This window comes from Patella vulgata, chromosome 9 (genome assembly GCF_932274485.2).
Source record: "Patella vulgata chromosome 9, xgPatVulg1.2, whole genome shotgun sequence".
In the NCBI taxonomy this organism is placed as follows: Eukaryota; Metazoa; Mollusca; class Gastropoda; family Patellidae; genus Patella; species Patella vulgata.
The window spans coordinates 7,020,525-7,047,208 of record NC_065887.2 but is presented as its reverse complement, the minus strand read 5'-3'; the positions used below and the strand labels follow the sequence as shown (position 1 = coordinate 7,047,208).

The 26,684-nt window shown below is 36.8% G+C and overlaps 1 protein-coding gene and 1 long non-coding RNA gene across 3 annotated transcripts in view; one reads left to right on the top strand and one right to left on the bottom strand.

Annotated features, from left to right (window-relative positions):
* The first annotated feature begins 1,062 nt into the window (after nucleotides 1–1,062).
* LOC126832066 (uncharacterized) lies at nucleotides 1,063–26,684 on the top strand. Its single transcript, XR_007684538.2, has 3 exons — nucleotides 1,063–1,178; nucleotides 23,262–23,419; nucleotides 26,328–26,684. It is a non-coding gene; the product is annotated as an uncharacterized LOC126832066 (long non-coding RNA).
* Nucleotides 21,031–26,684, bottom strand: part of LOC126807949 (hyccin) — a 128,503-nt gene continuing 122,849 nt past the window's right edge. The window contains exons 11-12 of one of the 2 annotated variants that reach the window (XM_050532910.2): nucleotides 25,912–26,071; nucleotides 21,031–22,259 (exon numbers count right to left, since the gene is read on the bottom strand). In XM_050532910.2, coding sequence (XP_050388867.1) covers nucleotides 21,745–22,259; nucleotides 25,912–26,071 — 675 coding nt within the window. In that variant the 3' untranslated portion in view covers nucleotides 21,031–21,744. The remainder of the gene's footprint in view (nucleotides 22,260–25,911; nucleotides 26,072–26,684) is intronic. The other variant, XM_050532900.2, reaches the window with a different exon arrangement.

Here is a 26,684-nt window from a genome sequence, read left to right as displayed (position 1 = left end):
AGTGATGAAATCACATGGTCTGTCATTGTGTCAATTGGCGTGGCTTCGATTCTCAGCTTTTCCTAACAAAGACGCTGAGATTGTGTGTGTGGGTGTGTGTGTGTGGGGGGTGTGGGTGCGGGTGTGTGTGTGTGTGTGTGTGTGTGTCTCTCTCTCCCCCCCCCCCTCTCTCTCTCTCTCTCTTTTCCCAACAAAAACGCCGAGATTGCATATCAACAAAACCACCATACTAAACTTACGCTTGACAACATAGCCTACACTAAGCTAGTAGACCGGCATTTTAAGTCTTAAGTCGACGATTTTAGTCGAAAATACAAAGTATATTTTGAGAATGTTGTGAAGTATATATTCTGGTTTCATTTAATAAAATTGAAAAGGTTTACAAAACAGTAAACTAATGACAATTGTTGGGGCAATGGTTTATCATTTAAAAAGTTTAAAACAATTTCCATAAATAAAGGCTATGAAATAAAATGGGGTTTAACGTCCTACTGTTCTGCTCCTAACCAGGGCTAATGAAGACGGGCATACGCCATACAGTGTGCTATGAGGGAAATGTTGCCCAGCCAGTGGTGCTACGACCCACTCTTATATCAAATTCCAACTGCCAAGGGATCTTTTATGTGCACGCCAATGTGTACACGGGAACTCGCTTTTTCGTCCCATCCGAATGACTAGACAGCTGTCCTTGTCAGGCCCTCTGTCCTGCATCACTGACAAGGAGAAACCACGCCGGAAAATCGGGATGAACTTTCTCGGCCAAAGATAGTTCTTTGTGTGTGCAGAATGCAAAAAAAGCAACAACCAAAAAACAACCCCAAAAAACAACACATATCTGGTTTTTTTACGGTGTAGCATTATAGTTAATGTCAGTTCCCATAAACCTAGTTATTATCTCTGTGTATAAAAGAGTAACGCTATAAAACATTAATGTATTATACACCTATATCTATTTATGCAACTACTTTAGAAAATGGGCAAAGAAAAGATAATTGAATCTACAAAACATTCACATACGTCAAATATCAAGCAGCAGTTTGGTTATGTTGCAGATTGACTTTATGTCTATAGCTAAATTGGTTGTAATTTTCTTTTCACCATTATGTGTGCATTTAAGCGAAGACGAGAGAAGATGAAAAGGTTGTGGAGGACGAGAAGGAAGGAGAAATAAGTTAAAGGTATTATTTTTGTCAAAATGTTAGAGAGAACCATTTGCTATCAGACTGATATAGAATTCCATCGTTTGTGATGATTATCTGTAGTTGAAAAGATTTTATGAGTTTAAGTTCGTAGCTGTTCTATATGTAATAGATCAAAGGTAGTCGTCAAGTAGGTAGGTAGGTAAAAAGTCAGTTTAACCTGATGGCATGCCGACTTTTACCTGTCTCGGAGAATGGAATAAACTATCAGTATACTGAACAAACAAGGTGTGTATCTGTTCCTGGGGGATATAATTAATGCCAGACGAATGATTAATGATTGTAAAAGAGTTTTACCTTTCACAAAGTCTTATCTATAAAAAAAGCAGACTCACCTGTTCACTCTCGTAATATTGTCTAGGTGCCAGCAGACATGACAGAGAAATGAAATAGGTTTAACGTTCTACTGTTCTGCTCCGGCTGGGCTAACGAAGGCGGGCGTACGCCATACATTGTGCTTTTTGGGGGGTTGGGCAGAATAACCGCCTCATAGCACACTGTGTGGCATATGCCCGCCTTCGTTAGCCCAGTCGGAGCAGAACATTAGGACGTTAAACCACATCTATTTCATTTATTCTTGCTATAATTTTGATTCGACGGGAAGCAATGGTTGTATTTTGGCTTAGATTTGATTCAGTCAATTTGACTGAAATTTTCAGCAAATTCAATTTACATTATTTAGTTTCTAACTATAATATACTATTCAAAAAAAGTAGGGGATATTTGATTTTGGGGGCATAATACTAAAATATGCAAATGACTACGAAAAAAGTCACTATAGAACCTAACAGAAGAAACATTTCCAGTTACATGTGACGCCCAAACGCACCAATAGCTACCGCATGGAATGCAGGTGATGCTTGGGATCATCATGGGGGTCCAACCCAAGATTTGCACGACTCTGACTTTGAATGTTACAGTCATTGTGGCATTGAATTCCAGGGTGGAAACATCAGTTTAATTGTTTTAGTGTCCAGAAAACAAATTTTGATATGCGTCGGCTTACCCAAAATGAAAGGTTACGTGCCCTTGACATGCTACAGATCGGCACAACACAGGCGGTTGTGGCGCGGACGATGAATGTTTCTCAGTCTGTCATAAGCAGGCTATGGTCCAGATACCGTGATACACAATCTGTACAGGACAGACCACGCTCAGGTCGACCAAGGGCGACAACTCAAGCCCAGGATCGATTTATCCGTACCTTGGCCTTGAGAAATCGTGTCATCACAGCAAATCAGATCAGCGCTCGTCTTCAAACAGACACTGGTGTGAGAGTGAGTGGCCAGACGATTCGGAATCGACTGCATAGGGGTCACCTTCGCGACCGACGTCCTCGCGTGATCCCTTGTTTGAGAGATCATCACATTCAGGCAAGACGTCGTTGGTGTAGGGATCGTCAACACTGGGATAATCGACGCTGGAGCAATGTGATGTTTTCAGACGAGTCAAGGTTCACTGTTGATTTTTTGGACAGACGTAGGAGGGTGTGGCGTCGTCGAAACGAGCGCTTCCAAGACGTTAACGTCATCAGACATGATCGATTTGGGGGTGGTTCTGTTATGGTGTGGGGAGGCATCACTGTTGCTGGAAGAACGGCTTTACATGTTGTTGCAGGGCGTGTTACAGGCCAGTACTACCGGGACAACATCTTGGCAGTCCATGTTGTGCCGTTCGCACGACGTCATGGCCGCCGTTTCATCTTCCAGGATGACAACGCAAGATGTCACAGGGCCAGGATCGTTACAGATTACCTCCAACAACAGAACATCACCACATTACCTTGGCCAGCACTGAGTCCCGACCTCTCCCCCATCGAGCATGTCTGGGACATGCTTGGACAGAGGTTACGTCAACGTCAACAACGTCCTGCCAATGTCCAAGAACTTGCTGCTGCGTTGCAACAGGAATGGGACAATCTGGACCAAAATGACCTTAGACGTCTCATTAGGAGTATGCCACGTCGGATCAATGCTTGTTTGGCAAACAGAGGAGGATTTACCCGTTACTGACTTGGTTGTGATGCTGTGGTAACTTTGCTGTTTGACCCCGGGTATCATTTTACCCTTATAATGGTCAGTCTGTGCCTTACTTAGTCTAACGATCATTTGGAATAAATCGATGAATGTGAACTTCATTTCATTTTGTCATTTGTTTCTTCGTCAGTTTCATTAGGTGACTTTAATAACACTTAAAAATCAAATATCCCCTACTTTTTTTGAATAGTATAGTAAACACTGCCAGCTCTTTATCTTATCTCTTATAACGTATCTTTAAAGAGTTGGAAAAAAACGTCCTAATGGAACGAACAGGGGCCTTATTCACCAAAACTTAAAACGAAAATATAATTATTGTCTAGTCGAGCCATGTTCATCTTTTTTGTCTAATCGAGCCATGCTCCTCTTTTGACTTATACATACGTAGCCGATCTTCAGCATACAGACAGTTTTAGGTTAGAAATTGTTAACGAGTACTCGGTTTATGTAGATGAGGACAGGACCGTAACTAGGGTGGGGGGAGTGGAAAAATTGTCGACCATAAAAACAATTGATAGACATTGTCCATCAATTTACAGCACCCCTGAGAACAAACCCTCCCCTACCCCCGCCCCCCCCCCCCCCCTCGTTGCTCTGAGCTAGTTACTGCCCATGGATGAGAAGTGGTATCGAATGTTATATTAGATATATGTAGATCGTGGAGAATGTTAGTGAAGATAAAGAGAATGTTTGATGGTGTAGATATATATCAGGTAGTAATACTAGCCGCCTCTCATCCGAGACTTTCAATCAACTCTTATCTGATATATACAATCTTTACACGTGTAAAACATATACTTGACATACTTATCATACCTATATACATCTAACTAATACTTACCTTTATAGGCTACACGTGCTAACAAACATTTATTGACCTCTTTAAATTCATTTGATAATCTGGGACAATACACGATTCATTTAATATAGCTGTAAGCCACAATCAAAGGAGCCGAGGTGGCTCGGTGATAAACGTGCTAGCTCACTAACCACAGAAGGTTACGGGATCGCTCCTGGAGTCCCAGCTTATCAGTGATGCAGGACGGAGAGCTTAGTCGTTCAGATGGGACGAAAAACCGACGGTTGGAATTCTGTTGCTGTCCAGGCAGAGTATCCCTGATAACAAACAATATGGTGTATGCCCGTTTCATTACCCCTGTAGGTGCATTAAAACCCATTTCATTCATTCATTCATAATCACAGGCGGGGTGGTGGGCTTTGTAAGATCGCATGACTAAACCCGTGGGCCTCTTGGGTTTGTATGGGTACTATAGTTTCTCCCACTTCCGTAGTTCTTGGTATATAAACCAATTATTGGAATAAACAAATACACATGGCCTAGTTAGTGCTCAGTTGACACTCATGCATATTCCATATGATAATGAAGCGTATACTGAATGATAATTAAGCGTATTCTGAATGATAATTAAGCGTATTCTGAATGATAATTAAGCGTATTCCAAATGATAATGAAGCGTTTTCTGAATGATAATTAAGCGTATACCAAATGATAATGAAGCGTTTTCTGAATGATAATTAAGCGTATTCCAAATGATAATGAAGCGTATTCTGAATGATAATTAAGCGTATATTCTGAATGATAATTAAGCGTATTCTGAATGATAATTAGGCGTATTCTGAATGATAATCAAGCATATTCTAATAATCAAGCATATTCCAATAATCAAGCATATTTTGTATGATAATCAAGCATATCACGAATGATAATCAAGCATATCACGAATGATAATCAAGCATATCACGAATGATAATCAAGCATATTCTGAAAGATAATCAAATTTAAATATAATCAAATTTAACATCCATACTTTGGTTTCATAGATCATTTATTTTAATTAAACATACATCATGCAAGAGTTAACTCTGCCTATTGCAGATCATTCTTTAGGCCTGAAATGTTACCTAAATTATTAACTGATTCAGATGTCAACTCAAGCCTGCGATAGTTATAGGATTAGGATCAGACTTGCTCCTCAACTTTCATTTATGGTTTAATCATAAACTGGATAATCGAGACTATGTATCCATTTGACTCAAATTTCCGCAAATTCCCTTTACATTATCTAGTTTTTAACTATTATAGTGAGAACTGTCAGCTCTTTATCTAATCTCCCATAATGTATCTTTAATGACACAAATAGTTCATCCTGGCAAAGGTGGTACCGTTTGTGGTGTGGTGTCACTAGAGATGTTACTCATCTCGAGATATTGATACGCCATGGAAGTAAGTGTCCTGTGAATATGTGGGTATGAATGAATCAACTGATATAGACAACACGTCTATTTATAAAATTCCACCGACCAGAGGAAAACAACTCAAGAGTTTCGTTTAGTCAGCTATTAATGTTCTGCAACATCATTAAGTGAAGTGATTCATTTACAAGAATTTATTTCAAAAATAGTGTAAAAAAAAACTTAAAGATGTATTAGCATCTTCTCAAAGAAAATATCTCACCAAGACCGATAGAAGATAACAATTCGCCATGTTGTATGAGGGGAATGTCGTCCCATCCCACACTAAACTTAGGCTGTCTGTCTACAGTTAGCTCCGCTTCAGAACAGACACTAAGCTAGTTGACCGACATCTTAAGTCCCACATTGACGATTTTAGTCGGAAACACTAAGTATACTTCTAGAATTCTGTTAAGTATTTATATTCTGCTTCCATTTAATAAAATTGAACAAGTTTATTTAGTCTTTGGGCGTATGACAGATGTGAAACCGTATACTAATTTTTGGAAATGGCGGCCATTTGAGGCAGAGATTTATTCTCGAAGTATGGAGTAGTCTGTGTGCAAAATGGCCACATTCGAACGACAAGACGCTTCCCATGCCAAGCCCGCTGCCCTGTACCACCGACAATACGCTGGACAATCCCGGGTAAATGCCTCGGCCAACATCGGGATCGAACCCGGGACCTCCTGGTTAGTGAGCCATACTCACCGACTCACTGTGGGCCCCATCGGATAGATACCTGTGCAAATGACGTGACAAAGTCAGCTATTATAAATTGGTAATTTGAAAACTTAAGTAAAATAGCCTCACATAGCACACGAATAAAACTAGTCAAATTATACAGTCAACTCACTTAAAAAAATCTAAAAGACTTTAACCAATCAGTGGAAGTTGTCAGGGTGAGAATAGCACTTTAAGTTTTGAAATATTGAAATACTTGAATGTATTAAGCAATGTTGGAGGTCTAAAACAATGGGTTAGTTCATTAGAGTTAAGTAGTTTACGTTAGTCAGACCCTTAACTGAACTTTATATTAACCATATTCTATATAACAAGCCTGATAACAAGAGAAGGTATGAACTTAGAACCCATATATTATATAACCTTATAAAAGCAAGAGACCCACTGGCCCTTTTCTGAAAATGCCCTAATTAAAATACCATACCACGCTAATGTATCTTCATATATAACAATGTTGAATACAAGAGGAGGGATGAGCTTAATGCCCACAAAATACAACCTTTAAACAAAAAACCAAGATACCCAGTGGGCTTTCTCTGGATTAATTCCGAAATATTATAACTTAAAAAAGCAAGAGCCCCGGTGAGCTTTCTCTGAATAAGCATACCCAAATTAAAATTCCGTTGAAATCCCACTACATTTGTCCCATCATTGTCTTCCCGTCCTTGTATTTTATTGTACTTTCTTGTTTATTTCTATGTTTATTCCTTGCTCTTTACCAGGATATATTAGGCTTAGGTTTACTAGGATATATTAGGACTACAGGTTTACTAGGATATATTAGGCCTACAGTTTTACTAGGATATATTAGGCCTACAGGTTTACTAGGATATATAAGACCTACAGGTTTACCAGGATCTATTAGCCCTACAGGTTTACCAGGATATATTAGGCCTACAGGTTTACTAGGATATATTAGGCCTACAGGTTTACTAGGATATATTAGGCCTACAGGTTTACTAGGATCTATAAGACCTACAGGTTTACTAGGATCTATTAGCCCTACAGGTTTACTACGATATATTAGGCCTACAGGTTTACTACGATATATTAGGCCTACAGGTTTACTAGGATCTATTAGGCCTACAGGTTTACTAGGATCTATTAGCCCTACAGGTTTACTACGATATATTAGGCCTACAGGTTTACTAGGATATATTAGGCCTACAGGTTTACTACGATATATTAGGCCTACAGGTTTACTAGGATCTATAAGACCTACAGGTTTACTAGGATCTATTAGCCCTACAGGTTTACCAGGATATATTAGGCCTACAGGTTTACTACGATATATTAGGCCTACAGGTTTACTACGATATATTAGGCCTACAGGTTTACTAGGATCTATTAGGCCTACAGGTTTACTAGGATCTATTAGGTCTACTTTTTTAGATTCTCTCTTCAAAGGAATTAGAGATGTTAAAACTATTAGTGAAATTTGATGTACCGTGATTAACAAAGTTACGTAAATAGAACTATATCTAAATTCTGAAATGCAAGGGAGTTAAACGTCTTATTTATCTGCCAAAATAAGCTAATGAAGATGGGCTTAGGCTATGCAGTGTGCTATGAGGGAAGCTAATGACGATGGACATAGGCCATGCAGTGTGCTATGAGGGAAGCTAATGACGATGGACACAGGCCGTGCAGTGTGCTATGAGGGAAGCTAATGACGACGGACACAGGCCATGCAGTGTGCTATGAGGGAAGCTAATGACGATGGGCATAGGCCATGCAGTGTGCTATGAGGGAAGCTAATGACGATGGACATAGGCCATGCAGTGTGCTATGAGGGAAGCTAATGACGATGGACATAGGCCATGCAGTGTGCTATGAGGGAAGCTAATGACGATGGACATAGGCCATGCAGTGTGCTATGAGGGAAGCTAATGACGATGGACACAGGCCATCCAGTGTGATATGAGGGAAGCTAATGACGATGGACACAGGCCATCCAGTGTGATATGAGAGAAATTATTTTGATTTCCAATAATCTGGGTATCTTTAACGTGTTGTCACGTTTAACTAGACACTTCCCCCTTACAAATCTCTCTGTCCTGCACCACAGGTTGATAAATCCCTAGAAACTATCTCGGCCAATTGAACGAGCCATAGCCCATCCTCGGTATCCCCAGTGTTATCATTCCGTTCTTCTCCACTAACACTCGGGATACCGAGGATGACCCGTACCTTACTCGGGGCCTAGCAAGGACAAAAGTCTAGTCCTTGGGATGGAGCGAAAATCCCGTCACTTTTATACCATTAATTGACAGAAGATTACCGAGCGGAATCTCTCACCCGTATTCCAGCACCCGGATTCGAGATCAAGTTAGCAGACATATTCTCTCACCGTATTCCAGCACCTGGATTCGGGATCAAGTTGGTTGGAAAGCGAAACAAGAGTAGATCGTAGCGATGTTCTCGTGTAAAACAAAATGCTTTCATAGCACACTGCATCGCGTATGTTCGTCTTCATAATTGGGAGAAGCGAATCGTAGGCCGGTTGGGGAGGTTCGGGAATTTTCCACAATGGCCGCTTTATATAAATGAATATTTTGGGGAATACTAACCCTATCCCTTTTAGAAGACTGAACTTGGATCCAATTTACCCTTTACCTGTCTTAAAAGGGTTAGGGTTAGTATTCCCCAAAATACTCATTTATATAAAGCGGCCATTGTGCACTCCGGAAATACACGAACCTAGCCAACCAGCCTACAATTAACATCTCCCTTCACAATTAGAACGGTTGGTAAAGGAAAACAAAGTATGACGTTAACCCCATTTTTTTCTAATACATTTCTTGTTCAATCCGCTTCTAAATTATATATTTGACTGTTAACTTTTCAATTAAACATACATTATGCATGAGCGAAATCTGTCTATGCAGGTCCTTCTTTAGGCCCGAAATGTTATCTAAATTATTAATTAGACATTAATTAACCTATCCAGGCCATAATCCACTCTAGATGGCATTGCCAGCATGCGATCTTTAGTGGATTATGAGCCGATTTACTGCACAACTTTCCTTCACGATTTAACGATTAAATGGATAATCGAGACTGTGCTGTTTATCGTACTGACTTTAATAATGATGATGAAATGGGGTTTAACGTCCTACTCTTCTGCACCTAACCTGGGCTAATTGAAGACGGGCATACGCCACACAGTGTGCTATGAGGGAAATTTTGCCCGGGCAACTGCCAAGGGATCTTTTACGTGCACGCCGATGTGTACACGGGACCTCCGTTTTTTTGTCCCATCCGAACGACTAGGCAGCTGTCCTTGTCAGGCCCTCCTTTCTGCATCACTGACAAGGGGAAACCACGCCGGAAAATCGAGATGAACTTTCTCGGCCAATGCAGGGATCGAACACCCGACCTCCAGGCTAGCAAGCCAGCGCCTTACCCACTTAGCCACGTGACCCCCCCCCCCCCCCCCCTCCTAATGATGATAGAGGCTAGGCGGAAATTTCAATCGCTTAGTTCTCGGTTCATAGTGGATCAAGTTGAATGAAATTTTCAACAAATTGCCTTTACATTATCTAGTTTTTAACTATTATAGTGAGAACTGCCAACTCGTTATCGAATCTCCCATAATGTATTTTTAAAGGGACTATCCCGATTTCAAAAGAGTCTCAAAAATAAAAGTCGGAGTACGTATGAAATTTAAGCGCCAAAATATAGAGGAATGGTGTATTTACCTTCTCTCAAAATTCCAGCACAAAATATTGAGTCGTTTTTTCGTTGGGTGACCTGATAACCGACCCCCGTTCCTTTAGAGGTCTATATAGTGAATGACCCATGTGCTGTACTTGATAACGAAAGGTAAATTTCACCTACACATTATTATTATAAAATAAAAGTCTAGTTTCATGCAGACACCGCATAATACAGCTTGGGACACCGGTCTCCATTTCCAGATGAAGACTGACGGGTTTAAGTTGTTCTAAAACGTATAACAAATATTGAGTTAGTTGCTCGGCCCTTAGCTAGAGGAATTTAAGGGATTTTAACACAAAATTAAGCAGTTTTATTCTCCCAAAAATATCGGGATTAGCCCTTTAAGTAGTCTGCAACTGAAGCTATAAACGAAGTGCGTAATGGGTTTTTAATTCATCAGAGTTAAATAAACAAAATCAACCCCCAAAAAAGCCTCCAAAACAACCTCAGGCTAACATTATCTAACTTCATACTACAGTTAATGTCAGCACGACATTCTATATACGCAGGTTCGTCTGGTGCAGCCTCTTGTGGCGCTGAAGCTATGCATGGTGATTCCAAACATTCTGCAATCCTTCGACAGCTAGCAAAACGCAGTGACCCACAGCATTAGAGTGTTTGAAATTCTCACCCTTTAAGAAAATTTGAATAACTGAGATAGTTAGGAATGCCATATCTAGTGTGGTATAAGGGAACAAAAACCTTAATGGCAAGAAAGCACGACTGCTTGAATTTAGGTCAAACTAAAGTTTTACATTGGGTAGATTTGATGTCTTTATTTGATTAGTGATTGGGTCGTGGGGTTGGGGTTCACTTGTGAGACCCATTCAACTTGCTAATAAATGGTTTTTGCTGTATTTTTAAAGATACATTATGGGAGATTAGATAAACAGCTGCCAAAACTAAATAAAGGGAATTTGCTGAGAATTTCAGTCTAATTGATCCAATGCCGACTGAATTTTCGGCCTAGCCTCGATCATCATTACTGAAGTCGATACGATAAAAAACATAGTCTCGACTATCCATTTCTTGATTTAATCATGAATGAGCGTTGAGCACCAGATCGGATCCTAATCCAGTAAATATCGCGGGCTAGCGATGACATCGAGAGTTGTGTATGGTCTTGGTAAGTTAATTAATGTCTAATTAATAATTTAGATACATTTCGTGCCTAAAGAAAGACCTGCAATAGACAGATTTAGCTCTTGCATAATGTATGTTAAACTGTGCTGTTTTCATCTGGACAATCTACAGCTGAAATAAATACAACCTATCCGTAACCAGTATACAATGGGATTTAAGGTCTGGTATATACAATACTTCGGTCATTTCAAGAATCAATGTCCTACATCAGAGAGGTAAATTTTGCCGAGATAGCAATGTTTCTGCAATGTTTCTGGACACCCGTTATTGCATCCCATTCGAATAACTAATCAACATATTTATCGTAACCCCTGACTGATTAAGTGATGGACAGGCTCTGATAATCCCGAACGTTCTTCTTGGCCCACCGTGCCCACGTCAGGATTTGAACCTAGGAGATTCTTGCCCAATGCCCTGACCACTCGACAACCAAGCCCCCTGAAATATACAGGATACGATCGGATTCATTAAAACCAACAATTGTCCAATTAAACATACATCACGCAAGAGCTAAATCCTCCTACTGCAGGTCTTTATTTATGACTGAAATGTTATCATTATCAACTCTCGATGCCATTGCTAGCCTGAGATATTTAGTGGATTGGTATACATTTTTTGAAAAAGGATTAAATGTAAAATTGGATAAATGATGATCGAGGCTAGCCTAAAATTTAGAGTGGAGTAATTTGGCTGAAATTTTCAGCATATTCTATTTACATTGACTATCTGTTTTTTATATATTATAGCAAAAATAGTCAACTCTTTATCTAATCTCCCATAATGTATCTTTAATAATTTAAATTTGTGTATACAAACTACATCTGTAGTATACACTGATTATATAAGTCAGTCGTATGGTTTGAGTTATAATATAATTAAGGTAAATACTAGATTATAGATAATATTATAATGATGGTTACCATCTTCAACACATCTAACAACTACTACCATTACCACACTTAAAGCGACAGCAGTCAGATAGTTTCTTCACAAATCAAAACAAATTCATTTTTCCTAATCTGGTTAAAACACAGATCCTATTTCGTTTTGTTTTTTATCGTTCAAAATCACCTGTCTTTACTACACTAGGATCTGGAAGAGTTGTTATATAACCTGCGTTCTGGATGATGTGATGGACTAGCCAATGAAACAGTCGGTTACGGCGAGTTTTTAGCGTGAGGTGCACATCATAGGACCAAAAGCCACTCGTATGACCGGTCAGTTCTTCATGTAGTGTAGGCCATTTAACGTATAAAAAAACGAAACGAAACGAAATATAGATCTGTGTTTTAATCAGATTGCATTGATACCAAATCAGCTCCATTTTATTTACTGTTGCTACGTGGTTTGTGAATTTAAATGTCATGTTACCATTACCGGTCGCCTGTCCAACCTCATGGGTTTTCTCCGGGTCCTCCGGTTTCCTCCCACTGCTAAAGACCCCTACGCGCAAGCGAATTATGTAAATAAAATTAAACCCACTCGACACAAACTAGGTCATTTCGGGACTAACATATGGTTTAAATTTATTTACATAATTCGCTTGCACGTAGGGGTCTTTAGCAGTGGGAGGAAACCGGAGGACCCGGAGAAAACTTACGAGGTTGGACAGGCGACCCTACTCCTTGTCACGTACAACCGGGGATTCGAAACCACGCCAGTCGACTCAATGACAGACTTTATGATACAGCGCGCGCACGCTAACCATTCAGCCATCCACCCCCCCCCATCGATGAACAATATGTGGATATTAAACTCCACTCTTGTTCTCTCTCTCTCTCTCTAGTAAAGTGGATATTAAACTCTCTCTGTCTCTCCTAAAAGTAATTGTTGATTTCATGTGGTCTTAATTTTCTTTTATCCCAGCATGTCTCCGCTTTAAAGAGGCCGGAAGATAAAAGTGTAATTTTAATGAAGTTAATGTGATGATAATTAGTTAACTATTAAAATAGTTATCAACAGATAGAAACTACTCGAGGTATCTTTAACAAACCTCCAATACTCGTTTATCTACCAGTCCAAGTTATAATTTTATCTGACAGCTAAACATAGGTTTATCTATACCACCACCTTGGTTAAAACCACTACCTGCTAGCAATGTAGTTTTACCATGTAATATAATTATAGGTGATTATTCTTCACTATAACCTAATGACCTGTAATTATTATACCATTAGTAGAACTGGCTGGTTTGAAAGGATTTTTGTTGTACCTGGTGGCTTCAGATTCAAATATCCGTCTATAAACCATAGTACCAATAAAAACCAATGACCTAGTTTGTGTTGAGTGGAGGTTACCCCCCCCCCCCTCTCTCTCAGTAAACCATAGTCCCAATAGAAACCAGTGACCTAGTTTGTGTTGAGTGGAGGTTAAACCCCTTCTCTCTCTCTCTCTCTCTCTGTAAACCATAGTCCCAATAGAAACCAATGACCTAGTTTGTGTTGAGTGGAGGTTAAACCCCCCTCTCTCTCTCTCTCTCTCTCTCTGTAAACCATAGTCCCAATAGAAACCAATGACCTAGTTTGTGTTGAGTGGAGGTTAAACCCCCCCTCTCTCTCTCTCTCTCTCTGTAAACCATAGTCCCAATAGAAACCAGTGAACTAGATTGCGTTGAGTGGAGTTAAACCCTCTCTCTCTGTAAACCATAGTCCCAATAGAACCCAATGTTGGTTGTCACCAAAACTCCAGTACCCAAAGAGTGATGGTCGCCATGTGTAGACCATAGATCCAATAGGAACAGTGGACCATAGCTCCATCAAAAACAGTGATGGTTGTCATGTAAACCATAGGTCCAATAGAAGTAGTGATGATTGTCATGTGTAAACCATAGCTCCAATAGAAACAGTGCTGGTTGTCATGTGTAAACCATAGCTCCAATAGAAACAGTGATGGTTGTCATGTGTAAACCATAGCTCCAATAGAAACAGTGATGGTTGTCATGTGTAAACCATAGCTCCAATAGAAACAGTGATGGTTGCCATGTGTAAACCATAGCTCCAATAGAAACAGTGATGGTTGCCATGTGTAAACCATACCTCTAATAGATACAGTGAAGGGTAATTGTGTTTGAACGCCCTGAGTTCACAAAGCATTCTCAGATTTAAGTTAAGAATTTTCTCAATATTGTTTGCCTTATTTTAATTAAAATATAGAACTTTATAACATTTTTGTTGTTTAAATGTATCAAATACATTAATAAGAAACTATGTGCAAAGTTTTGTGTTTCTGGATCACAGATATTTCTCATAAACAGTGATTGAAAGTTGGGTAAATTTTTAACTTCAGTCCGAGAATGTTTTGTGAACTCGGGCCACATTTCAGAGAATATAACAAACAAAAAATGGACTAAAACGTCTTTATATTATTGTAACAGTATTTCATATAAGATATGGAAATGTACAATTCAAACTTACTTTATATATAATACAGATCATATGGCACCTTCTAGTCAATATCTTTAATATACCAAAAAATACAAATTATTCATCCTCATCAATCCTACATTACAAATGGAAATGACTAAAAAATAATTTAACAAACAGATATTCCAATTTGAATATTCTAGAGACGTAGGTTCATTATGAAACCAACTCAGTAATATGATTTGAGTCTCATCAATTTCTGGCAGTCAGATCCTTGATGAGGTCAAAAGGTGTTTTTTTTTAGGAAACAAGACATATTAATTATAGCATATTTTGTATAACAGTGAAACACCTACTACTATCTACTACTGGTGACAATTTAAAATACTAATAAAACCTGTCTTTTAGTTTATTATGCTATACATGTGTATGCATTATCAAACAATGGACAGACGATTTGCCCCTAAAAAACAAACACAATATTACAATCTGATTAAAACACAGATCCTATTTCGTTTTGTTTTTATAAATTCAAAATTTTATATCATTTGTCTGTACTACACTAGGATCAGGAAGAGTTGTTATATAACCTGTGTTCTGGATGGCGTGAGGGAAGAGCCAATGAAACCATCTGTTACAGCGACTTCTTGGCATGTGATGCACGGAACTGTGGGTACACCACTAGAAATATCAACACTGATTGATATATCAATCTCTGACATCATAGGGTCAAAAGCCGTTCATACAACCTCTGACACAAGCTTTTACTACAACCGGTCAGATCTTCATGTAGTGGAGGCCATCGCAAGTATAAAAAAACGAAACAAAATATAGATCTGTATTTTAATCCGATTGATAATATTAGTTATTTAAATTATATTTTATCAGTGTTCATAAAGTGTTCAATAATATTCTATATATTTACTGGCCGTAAACAACAAGAAAATAAATTAAATTCATTTAATTATATAAATATAAAATCATATTCAAAATCACCCTAGTCGTTAATTGTCGAAAATACTAGATCAAAGTATTGTTCATGAGCATCCACCATAATGCTATCATGTGGACCACCTATACAGAATGTTAATATAACTATATCTCAGTTTTGAATTAGCAGATTTGTCTCAAATTTTCCATACAATCTAATTTGTCATATCTGATCACAGCAAATCAATATTGATCTTTTTTAACAACTGTGAAAATCTCCATCTATCTAATACTGGTAAGCTAATACCGTTGAATTATGAGCCTGTGCCTTATAATAATGATTTTTTTTTCTGTCATTAAATCATATAAGTGGTCATTATTCTAAACTAATGTTTAGTATGTATAGAAAGTGGTTACAAATTATACAGTTGTCATTAATTAGCAGGTGTGTAACTAGCTGTAAAAGATGTCACTACTGGTGTAAAAGCGTGACTATTTATAACACCCATCACTAATGAATACACAAACCTGGACAATAGTGATGTATATCATTGAATAATCATCGTTTTAACACCTTAGTGACATAACACCTACTTATAACGACTACATCCTGATTACTACTAATTTTAACTCCTCAATAAACTTTATAATAAAATTTATGTATATAACATTTATATAAAATGACGACTTTGATCTATTAGTGTCATTTGTGAAAGTTATTTGTTGCTAAGTCAATGATATAAATTTTACAGTGTAATGTCTCTTTAATGTGACCATATGAATAATCTAAAATAGTCTCAATATTCTACAATACACATCTGGTACCTTATTCACAAATACTTGAAATAAAATACTTAAAGAATGTAGACTTTTTATTGGCTTAAAACTAAAATCTCTACTTGGATTACAACTCTCAGCCAATGAAAATTCTGAAACCTTAAATTATTTTAATTCATGTTTTTGTGACTAAATCCACTGGTCTAATACAGTGTAAACCATCACACATAAATTACCCCTCTCACCCTTATCTACAAAACTTTTTCAACAAACAGATTAACCTTAATTCCTCTGATTGTACAGAAATTATAACTGAGATTTTTATGTATATATAGAGGATATTTGTCGTTTTAGAGTGAATAACATGTTTTATTTCATGGAGAAGCAAGAAAACTTATATTTTCACGAATGCGTAGCATGAGTGAAAATATAAACGTTTTCTTGCTTAGAGATGAAATAAAATATGTTATTCACGACAAAACGACAAATGTTCTATTTATTTTATGATTTTACAATCATTTTAGGTAAAAACAACATGGACTACTTTGTCCGCTTGTAGCCAGTGGAATAACACTTTTATTTCACTGATAAAACGCGGTATTCCACTACTGATCATAAAATAAAAAGTTAGATTTCTATTTAAATATTATTTCCTATATATTTTAGTATCCATAGATACTATCATTACATATATTTCTAATTAAATATTTTACATAGTTATATAACTGAATAGTATTAACTTTGTATATATGTGAATAGTTATATAACTGAATAGTATTAACTTTGTATATATGTGAATAGTTATATAACTGAATAGTATTAACTTTGTATATATGTGAATAGTTATATAACTGAATAGTATTAACTTTATATATAATCAGGAATATGTAGGTATATGAAAAGTAATAATAGTATTTAACTTTGTATATAATCGTGACAAAACATCATGCTGAATAGTATTAACTTCATATATAATTTTGAATAGGTAGATATCCATGCATACTGAATAGTATTAACTTCGTATATAATAGTAGGCCTATTAACTTTGTATATAATCGTGAATATGTAGGTATATAAATATACTATATCAACTGTATAAGTAATCATCAATAGGTAGGTATATATACCATACTCTATTGTATGTTTGTTAATATATATAGACATGTTTACTTTCCTGATCACTTATAGTATAGATATATTCATGTTTATTATTATATTTTTCTAATTAAATACTTTATGTACCGGTACTACTAAAACATTTCACTTGCATTATTTTATGAAATTATCAGTGTAACTTTCAAAAATTGATGAAAAGTGTCAGGTTATTTCAATAATTTGCTTGCGCGTAGGGATCTTTAGCAGTGGGAGAAAACCGGAGGACCAGGAGAAAACCCACGAGACTGGATAGGCGGCCCCACTCCTTGTCACGTTCAACTGGGGAATTGGAAAAAAAAAATAATAATTAAAAAAATCAGTTTTAATCAAAGTGAGAAATGGGGTTTATCATCCACTGGACACCAACTAGGTCAATTCTGATTGAACTAATATATGGTGCACTTTTATTTAAATTATTGGCTTGCTCATAAGGGGGTCTTTAGCAGTCTTATGATGTAAAGTGTACACGTCAGACCACTTGACCACCTAGGGACATGCTAATTGTAGGCCGGTTGCGGAGATTCGTGTGTTTCCGCAGTCCAAAATGCCCGCTTTATATAAATGAGAATTTTGGGTAATACTAACCCTAACCCTTTTTAGAAGACTGAACTTTGATCCAATTTACCTATTACCCCTCTTAAAAAGGTTAGGTTTAGGGTTCGGGTTAGTATTCCCCAAAATACGCATTTATAAAGCGGCCATTTTGGACTCCGGAAACACCCGAACCTCCCCAACTGGCCTACAATTAGCATCTTCTGACCACAACCTTGTGACTTGTTAGAATGTCTGTTGGTGTATTCAACACAATTGATAGGTGAACAGGCATCCGCTGAGAGACAGGTAAACAGGTATCCACGGAGAGACAGGTAAACAAAGCAGGAATGAAGACACAATAGAGATATTTAAAATTACTAACTAAAATCTACAAGCTGATTATAAAACTATGAAATATATACATTATATATCTATATAAAACATAACAATATATTATCATACATGTATATACAAAATATACTCATATATATATATATACACAACTTTACATATAATCAATATATATATATAGATATAGATTTTATATATATAGGAATATCTGAACAGCTCCTTTCCAAAACTCTATAAGCTCCATTCAAGCATGTCTTTTTTCAAAAAGAGAGAGAGAGAGAGAGAGAAATGGGGTTTAAACGACCACTCGACACAAATTTGGTCATTTCGGGACTAGAGAGAGAGAGAGAGAGAAATGGGGTTTAACGTCCACTCGACACAAACTAGGTCATTTCGGGACTAACATATGGTTTAATTTTATTTCAATAATTCGCTTGCGCGTAGGGGTCTTTAGCAATGGGAGGAAACCGGAGGACCCGGAGAAAACCCACGAGGCTGGACAGGCGACCCTACTCCTTGCCACCTACAACCGGGGATTCGAAACCACGCCAGTCGACTCAATGACAGACTTTATGATACAGCGCGCGCACGCTAACCATTCAGCCATCCAACCCCCCCATTTCGGGACTAACATATGGTTTAATTTTATTTACTCGTAGAGGTCTAAAGCAGTGGGAGGAAACCCGAGGACCAGGACAAAAATCATGAGGTTGAACAGGCGACCCTACTCCTTGTCGCATACAACCGGGGAAGCAAAACCATGTCAATTGACTTAATGATCCATTTACTTGATTTGAACGTTGAATTAAATAATATTTTATTCAGATAAGATTAATGTTAAGTACAAACATTGTGAAAAATGTATGAATAAAAACACAAGCCAAAGGTTTATATCAATTCGTCTTATTGATAATCATAATACAAAATATGATTACAATGTCTGCGTTCTTGTCTTTTGGGTTTCTAGTTAATTGTTACTCTGTGGTATAGACCATTAGAGTGGTACATGAAATTTCCACAATTCTTTTTGGCTTACAATGTTCGTGTGTTTGTGTTTTACTTGTTATTCTGTAGTGAAGACCATTGGGTACTTTAAATTCCCATAATTTTGGCATCGTGCTTATCAAGTTTTGTAAAAGAGCTGTTCACATAGAGAGATAGATATTGGTATAATTACATGAACAATAACTTTGGTTTTTTCTACAATCGTATTAAATAACAGTATTATTATTATGAGAAGGAATAAAGGTAGGTAAATAAATATCATGGGACAACAATCATTATTAAAAGTTGAGTTTATTCGAATTAAATGTCTGACAAAAAATGGGGGGTTGGATGGCCGAGGCGTTAGCACGTGAGCGCTATATCATAAGGTCTGTCATTGAGTCAACTGGCGTGGTTTCGATTCACCGGCTGTATGTGACAAGGAGTAGGGTCACCTTTCCAGCCTCAGGGTTTTCTCAGGGTCCTCCGGTTTCCCCCACTGCTAAAGAACCCTACACGCAAGCGAATTATAGAAATAAGATTGAACCATGTGTTGGTCCCCAAATGACCTAGTTTGTGCCGAGTGGACCTTAAACCCCATTTCTCTCTCTCTGATGAAAAATGTTTCTAATAGTTGAGCACCACGAAGCTATGACCTGCTAAAATCTTATAATACACATTCTACATGATTTCGATATTGGCATCAATGGACATGATTACACCCCCCCCCCCTAAAAAAAAAAAATCAGCTTGTATATTTTTCTATATACACTCTACACAAATTAGGTCATATTGGGACTAACATCTTATTGGGATCAGTGGAGGAAACTGAAGGACCTGAAGAAAACCCACAAGATTGGACAGGGTGATCCTACTCCTTGTCATGTACAAGCTGAGAATTGAAACCACGCCACTGGACTCAATGGCAGACCTTATATGCTTTCAAGCTCACACCTAACACCATTCGGCTATCCAATACCCCGTATATATATCTTTAAAATACAGATGTGACGTCATCCTTTGATGTTGGCATATCATTATTTCAAATAATGGTACGGGCAGTGTGCCAAGCGTACATTATTTATACTAGTTGAAATTTTGGGCACGCATGACATATTTTATTGCAAAGCATGTGCGAGTGTCTATATATTACTTAAAGTTACAATTTCATATTTTCTAAGAAGGTCAAAACATAATTATTTCTATGTCTTTTGCTCAATAGGTTGTCAACTCACTATTATACGATCATAGGTTATCTTTCTCCCACTTAAAAACTTTCACACAGGAAATAATAATACACTTACCTCCCTTGTATTTCTATTCCCCACCATGGAATAGCTATCTTCAAACGTTTGAATTTGAAGTTAAAAATGATATTTTTGCCAATTTCTCAACTGGCAATAGTGAATTATAGGATTAATAGGTTTATTCTTTAACAAGGTAGGACTGTTGATATATACCATCTATTTTAGGGCTTTATTTTAATACATTTTAAAAATATAACTTAAAAATATGAAATTGTAACTTTAATGTCTCGATCTCGACCATTAAATCACAGCTACATGCTAATCAATATCCACAGGAAGTTATTCCTTACTCTTATTCTTTAATTAATGGTCATATAGCTATGTTCTTTGGAACCTTAAAATATACGAAAATGGCTCAAAAAGTAGATTTTAATGTAATATGAATCTATATAAATCTGTTAAAAGAACACAATTTTTATGGGAAACAATCACTGGTTTATTCTAAAAGTATCCTCTTATCGTTATCGTTATCATTGTGCTTGATAACGATAAGAGGATACTTGTCGAAACGTCGTGCTTTTAGAATAAACCAGTGATTGTTTCCCATAAAAATTGTGTTCTTTTAATGTGTTTTCCAATCGCTAAATGCCACTTAAAGATTATATATAAATCTGATTTACATTAAATTTTCTAAATCTAACTGTAATTTCTAATCAGTTATGTTAAGTGAAATATGTTAGCAGTCCAAAATGAATGCTAGTCATTTGCATCCGTTGACAACTTTTTCGTAGGTGGATCAGCCATTTTGAATTACTTGCGCAATGACTTGTGCGGTATGTTTTGCTTTGTTCATTACGAATTGCGCTCATAGACCATAGAGACGGACATTGTCTCCCAAATATTGGATATCAGGATCCTAGATTTTCACGGTAGGATAACAAAATTGGACCAATATTGAGTTCTAAATCGTGTTTTTAATATCGAATATTATTGATAATATTGGGTGAGAGTTATATGCCCTTTAACATTTCAACTTGAAAACCATGATAAAGGTAATATCCAAATCATAATACTATAGCCAACAAATCTACCACTATAAAGTGCCAAACAATATATTGTAACATTTTGTCACAGCAGTGGAAGAATACAATAAATACTACATAAGCAATTTTCGTGAAAATAAAATAACATCTAAAATAAACACTAAAAATTCTAAATTTCAGGATTCAAAATATAAAATCTTGCCGCCATATCAGGATTGGGGAATTCAAACTATTCTTAGAAATTGCCAAATTACTAGCTAACTTAATCACATGTCAGTGCTAAGTGAGTCTGGATTGGTTAAGCTATTTGTCAGATTGTTTTTCTTTTCCCGAATGGTACTTGTGCTACTTGAATGTCCCAAAAATCCCACACTATCTGAATGATTGCTTGCCGAATCATCTGAGCTGTTAGAAACAGTCATGTTACTTTCATCATGCAAGCTAGCACTCTTCTTTACCATTGGCTGCAGCTCGATTGAGTCCACAATTTTCGACGGGTTTCGCGACACAGCCACATTAACAACGTCACTGCTCAAAGAATCGCCATTTTGAGTAGCCGACGATGACTTCATACTAGCATCGGAATCCTTTCGCATGTCCTTTCCTCTTAATTTATCCTTCTTACCCCCTTTACCAAAATTAGGGAGTCCTGGAATCTTAAAGTTATGTTTACTGCTCTGGTTGCTTGGTGTGTTTGATTGGCCATCGCTACCAGTATCTTCATCGATCGATGCTAATTTATTTGACGATGTTTCGGTATCTTCTACGACTGGGATATCATCTACAAAATATACAGAAAAATTGAAAATTAAATATATTTTATATGTAGTAAATCTTATTTAGTTACTCTAAACAGCAAAACAGAATCAAGAGAGTCGAGGCATTTTCATAATGTTGAGTAATATCTCGAAAATAATATAAGATTTTGGTATATCTTTAAACGACTTCAAGAAAATGTTTATCATAATAAAATGACTAATTCCTGCAGCTTTGCTAATTTTGATACGCAAAAGCAAAAACGGTGACTTAATCTCTCCAGCAGTAGCATTTAATTCATTCGCTAATTAACAATTCACAATTTTTTTAAACATAAAAACTATTTGGAAACTGAAATAATGGGATGAGGCATTCAGAGGTTACTCATAGCTGGCTGACTAGTTGATGCTTAACCTCTGCTTCCAGGGAGAAAGGGGGGCAAGGTGGGGGGGGGGGGGAGAGAGAGAGAGAGAGAGAATGGACACAATTTAGGTCATTTCTGGACAGGCTGTGGGAGAGAATAGGAAGACTCAGACTAAACCCACAAGGTTTGGCCAGCGAACCTACTACTTGTCACATACAAGTTTGAGACCAAAACCAAGCCACCTGACTCAATAATGGACCTTATAATGTAAAGCGAATGCATTAGAGCACACTACCTCAAATCCCCGCCCCCTCAAACCCCATGGATATCTTTTGACTCAGCTAGAGCTTCTACTTCCTTCATTGGTACTCCCCAACACTGGGACTGGAGGATCTTCATGAAACTGAAGAACCAGGAGAAACAAAGCCAGATAGCCACTCCTCTCTTTTAAAAGTTTAAATCGTCAACCAAAATAACACAACCGTTACAAAACCTCTGTGGTAGGCATTGATTTACAAATATAAACATCAAACCATCTGACAAGAGACATCATCTTAAACTACTTTTACACTGGATGGTGAAGTTAAAAAATACTAAAATGTCTAAATAAACAACTCAACTAAATAAACATACGCATTATATTTAATAAATTTATTGTTCAAGGTCAAGATTGATGGGAAGAAGGTCATCGGGTCACTGGTACAGTTTGGATGCTCGACATTCCAGAGGTCTGGGGAGAAACTCGGTCAGCCATGGGAGTAAAAAGAGTAAAACAGTATTTTAGAAACAGATCAATTTCTTGTGTTATAAATCAAGCGAGGGTAAGAATAACAAACTATAATACAGTTTTCCATTGACATAACCTTAATATATCACTTTCTATGACAACTGGAAACAAATGGTCTGAATATTGTTACATGTAAAAACAAAATAAATCGTAAATTGTTACAAAATTCAACAATCTTTTTGTAAATACTTTTTGTTGTTTCAACAAGGTCAAGGAATTTGTCTAATATTATTAAAAAAAACATCAACTCAAAGATTTTTATGCTGTTCCATAACTTCTTCCTCTCTAGTTGATGTTATTATGAAATGAAATTGTGTTTTACGTCCTGCTGTTATCGACCATGAAGATGTGCATATGTCATGCGGTGTTCTAGGAAGGAAATTTTACTAGGCAGTGGTGCTACATCCATCTCTTATTTTTAATTCCAATCGACTTAAGCCTCGATTTGCCATTTTCAAATTGAATCATTAAATGGCGACCGTGTTTCAATCCGTTTAAATCTCTGCAATCAGATGTTCTAGACTAGTCATGTGAAAAATCCATTATTTTTAATTCCAATCGACTTAAGACTTGATTTGTCATTTTTAAATTGAATCATTAAATGGTGACCGAGTTTCAATCCCTTTAAATCTCCGCCATCCGATAGTCTAGACAGTTGATTATAGGCTAGTCATGTGAAAAATGTCTAAATAATAACTTAGCTGATTTAGCTCTTACAAAATGCATCTTTATCCCGTTTTATTTAATTATCTTAAATCAATTTACTGGTAAAGTGGGACTGGTTAATAACTCAAGGTCGTGTTTAATGCATATTTTTGAATTTTTAATTCAATTTAATCATTCATGCAGACTAAATGCATATTTTATGAAATTTCTGATTCAATTTATTCATAATTTGAGAAATATAAATACGGGGACTACAGAAAAGTTGGTCATTTCTTGAGAAATTCTAAAAAAAAGTGGATTTTAAAAATATATTAGTCTGAAATTTTCAACTCCACCCAAAATCTACTGAGAATAAGGTTAGTAAGTTAATAGAAATGTCAAAACACCACTTTACCATTTATTGATGGTTTTTAACTTTTTTGTTTATTTTCACACATTTATTATAATTTTTAAATATTTTTGGATATCAATTTGCATGTTTCCCCTGGTGTAAACTAGTTTTCTTGGTAACTGAAAGCGCATTATGGCTGTATTTATTACGGAACTATGTTAAAGTGGAAAATCTGTCACATAACAATGCTTCTATATTAATCATATATAAGCTTTCATGTGAATCAATTAAGTTTTAATTTAAGTAAACATATCATCTATTTTAGTTTTTATTTTGTTGCGCTCAAATCAGAAGGAAACCGAATCTCAACACAGATCAACAACTGTTAAAGATACATTCCCGCTTACAAACTTTGTGATTTGATGATATATTTGGACTAAAAACATATTCAAAGTAACCAATCTATCAAAAATTTGCTTCAATTCCCTCCCAAAACTTTGTAATCGCCGGGGATACCTATAGCTATAAGTAAGCTGTTGTTAGAAGCAATGTCTGTCAACTTAGCTTCATTGTGGGAGGGTCCATTTTTCAGAATGTATTTATCATTACTTACGGTACATTTACCATACATATTGAAGCCTAAGTAAATTTTTAATTATTTCTATCAACTTCTTTTTCTGAAGTTTATTTGAATAACAATCACTCCCTCACTTAAGCCGGCACACAATAAGCTGACAGATAACAATCAGGCTGCCAGTTAGGGATACCCTGACAATTTTGACCAGTGCTTGCCCCATGGGCTTTTTTCGGGTAATCCAGTATTTTTCTATTAAGATTGGGTGTCTATACTTTCCATATATACCAAATTTGACATACTTTTATTGGAAAGAACCACCCAATAAATACGTTTCTGGGAAAGTATCTTTAATAAGTTTACATACTTCCTGTATTATAAATATCAACATTATTCTAGGAAATAAAATGATGTTTAAGTCCTATTTTTCTCTACCAATTAAAGATCACTGTAAAAGCTTCATAAATTTTTTAAATAATGCAAAGTATTACGTCAACATATCGTTTCCATAAGTATAACACAAAACCCGAATGTCAATGATACCTGCCACAGGTAGATTTCCGCCGTCTTCCGTGAGTAGTGGTAACTTCCCACCAATAAACGAGCTGTGACGTAATTTTAGTCCTGCTCATAGAAATATAGACTAGAATATAAGCCGTTGAAATTTACCTGTTTCAGGTAACATTGACATACTTATGGAAAGGATATGTTGACATAATTCCTTGCATTATTGCCAACACCATGATGTGTGCTATGAGGAAAATTTTGCCCAAACAGAGAAGCACTGCATAACGGTACTCGTATTTCAAATGAGAACATTCAAGGGTTCTTTTATGGCATCCTATTGACTTAGACACTGTTTTATTTGGGAACAAAACTGATCCTAAAACATATTGATGTACCATGGGCAATATGTTTTTGTAGGTAATTAAATGAATCAGGAATATAATATTACCTGGAAGTTTTTTAGTTCTAAAGGAAGCATTTGTTATCGCTGATTTAGCCAGTGATGTAGATGATGATGTATTGGTTGATGATACTTTTATTCCCATCAAGCCATCAACTGGTTGTCCTGTAGGATTCACCTTCAATGAATTACGAATGGCACTCGTCACCTGAAAAAAAAAATAAATACACAATGTTTAAACATTAAATCAAATCAAGACAATGTAAAATGTAATCAAATTCTGAAAGGGTTAAGAAATTAGTGCTAGATGCTTTTTGTTGCCTGGCAATCTATCATATATTTGTTTTTCAAAGTTATTTATTGGTAATCCAATGGCATGTTTGACTGCCTCACTAACTAGGAGGTCCTGGACTCATTTCCAGTGATTGTGGCTGATAAAAAGTTACTCTGGATTTTCAATTCAGGTTTCCCCTGCAAGTGATGCAGGGTGGTGGGCCTGGTTTCCCCTTGCCAGGATGCAGGATGGTGGCCCTGGTTTCTCCTTGCCAGGATGCAGGATGGTGGCCCTGGTTTCACCTTGCCAGGATGCAGGATGGTGGCCCTGGTTTCACCTTGCCAGTGATGCAGGATGGTGGGCCTGGAAAGGTAATGCGTCTGGTCATTCTGATAAAATAGAAATCTAAGGTCTGATGTACGCAATGGAGTGTAAATAAAACAACCTTTGGCAGTTAAAATTGTACGTGGTAAGCGGAAACCCTACTATTCGTGAAAAATTGCTCTCACCGTCACAGCACACTTTATGATGTATCCCAGCTGATACA